The 2,256-nt window shown below is 32.1% G+C and overlaps 1 protein-coding gene across 1 annotated transcript; it reads left to right on the forward strand.

The window, feature by feature from the left end:
• The first annotated feature begins 252 nt into the window (after positions 1-252).
• Positions 253-1,004, forward strand: LOC140879308 (uncharacterized). Its single transcript, XM_073282983.1, has 3 exons — positions 253-334; positions 391-459; positions 541-1,004. The coding sequence occupies exons 1-3, from the start codon at positions 253-255 to the stop codon at positions 1,002-1,004; spliced, it is 615 nt and encodes a 204-aa protein (XP_073139084.1).
• The last annotated feature ends 1,252 nt before the right edge of the window (positions 1,005-2,256 follow it).

The following is a 2,256-nucleotide window of genomic DNA, read 5'->3' on the forward strand; positions in this document are numbered from 1 at the left end:
GCCCGGTTTTGGGGTGTGACAATTTTCATAATATCTTGAGGGCAATCATATCTCTTCAAGATCAATTTATGATCCAACCTGATGGAAATGAGGTCTCAATTGAAATTTTAACAATCCAAGATTCTATCCATATTTCAAGGTAAAAATATATAGATAAAGCTTTAATAATTGTTCTATTAAAATATTTTAGTCATATTTAATTAAAAATAACATAATTTTGAGACATATGATAGGATTGTGTTGGTGCAATCGATGGAACATATTTTCGTGTTAAAGTATCTAAAGAACATGTTGCAAGATATAGAGGAAGAAAAGATTTTTCCACACAAAATGTGTTTGCTGCATGTACCTTCTACTTGAGGTTTACATATGTGTTACTTGGATGAAAAGGTTCTGCAGCTGATGGGCGTGTCCTTGAGGATGCACTTGATAGAGAGGATAAGCTAAAAGTTTCAAATGGTATTTCATCATACATACACTAATAAAATGTAAAAATAATAATAATAATAAATATATATTAACCCTCAATTAATTTTGTAGGTAAATTTTATCTTGTCGATGCTGGATTTATGCTAAGAGATGGTTTTATCGCTCCTTTCATAGGAACTCGGTATCATCTAAAAGAATATAGTAATCGTGGGCCAGAATCTCAAAAAGAAATATTTAATCACAGGTATTCATCTTTGAGAAATGCCATTGAAAGAGCAGTCAGTGTTTTAAAGAAGAGATTTTCAATTTTAGCTAGTGGTGCCGAGCCTAACTACAACGTAGAGACTCATTCAGAAATTATATTAGCATGTTGTATTTTACATAATTTCCTCATGGGAGTAGAACCCGATGAAAGATTGATTGTCGAAGTCGATAGTGAACTAACACATGAAGATATCGTGAATGAAGAAAATGCAAATTCTCGTGGTAGATCTGAAAGCAGCAAGCATGGAATAATGATAAGAAATAGAATAGCACAAGAAATGTGGGAAGATTATGCATGTGGTCTTACTTAAAATATTTTGCTTGTCATGTACTTTTGATTTAATAATATTACGGTTGTTTATTTGATTGTTATGTAAAATTTATTCTTATTTCTTGCATGATTCCTTATTCTGTTTGCTTTACGGAAAAAACACTAATTAGAATCATTATACATTTTAATATTTTATGGTATTTTTTTATATGATTTAAGCTTTGTAATGGTTATTACATCTTAGGAAATGAGTACTGACGTTCAAGCTGTTGAAGCTGTCCACTACAAAACTTGGACTCAACAGATGGATGAGTTTTTGCTTGATTTTTTACTAGAACAAAAGAATCAAGGACAAAAACCAGACAGAAATTTTTCTCAAGTTGCATACAATGCTGCTATTGAAGCTATAAATTCAAAATTTACTATGAAAGTAAATAAAGACAACGTGCAAAATAGATTGAAAACTTTGAAAATAAATATGATTATTGCTTTGGATGTGTTCAAACGAGGTAGTGGGTTTGGTTGGAATGACATAACAAAACAAATTTAAGCACCTGAGGAGGTTTGGGATGCATTAATCAAGTTATGCATTGTTATTTTGTTCATGTTCGTTTTCTTGTATTTTTTTCAATTGTTATTGTTTTAAAATAATAAAATGTAATTAGGTATATCCTGATGCTAAACATGTCCGAAATGTTGCAATTCCTTATTTTCCTGTGCTGCGAGAAATATTTGAAAAAGATAGAGCTAATGGAAAAGGAGCAGAAACTGGAAAAGAGAAGGCACGTCGTTGGGCAAGAGAGGGGAAAGAGCTGAATGGTGGAAAATCTTCACGAATAGAAGAGATCGATCAGTTGGTTGCCGAACAACAGGTACATTTAGAAAATTTGGAAGATTTTGAAGAGGAGAACTTTAACAAATGGTTATTCCCCATTCATCGTCCACAAATAACATTTCTAAAGCTGGCAAGAAAAAAATGTCAAAATTTGATGAAATGAATGAGATATTTGATACTTTGAATAACACAATATCACAAATGGCTAAGGCAATGGATGCCAATGAACAAAACAAACGTCGGTGTGAAGAGATATACACTGAACTGACAAAACTTGATAGAGCAGATGAAGGTTTCCTTTTTGCAGCAAGTGATTTTCTTGTGTCAAATCCAAATGCATCTGATCTTTTCTTGAGGATTCCACATCATGCTCGTCGTCGCTGGTGGAATTGGAAAATGAACAACTCGTCTTAGGATAAAATTTGCATTTGATTTCGAAATAAAAGTTAGGATATTA

The sequence above is a fragment of the Henckelia pumila genome, chromosome 2, assembly GCF_033568475.1.
Source record: "Henckelia pumila isolate YLH828 chromosome 2, ASM3356847v2, whole genome shotgun sequence".
Lineage (NCBI taxonomy): Eukaryota > Viridiplantae > Streptophyta > Magnoliopsida > Lamiales > Gesneriaceae > Henckelia > Henckelia pumila.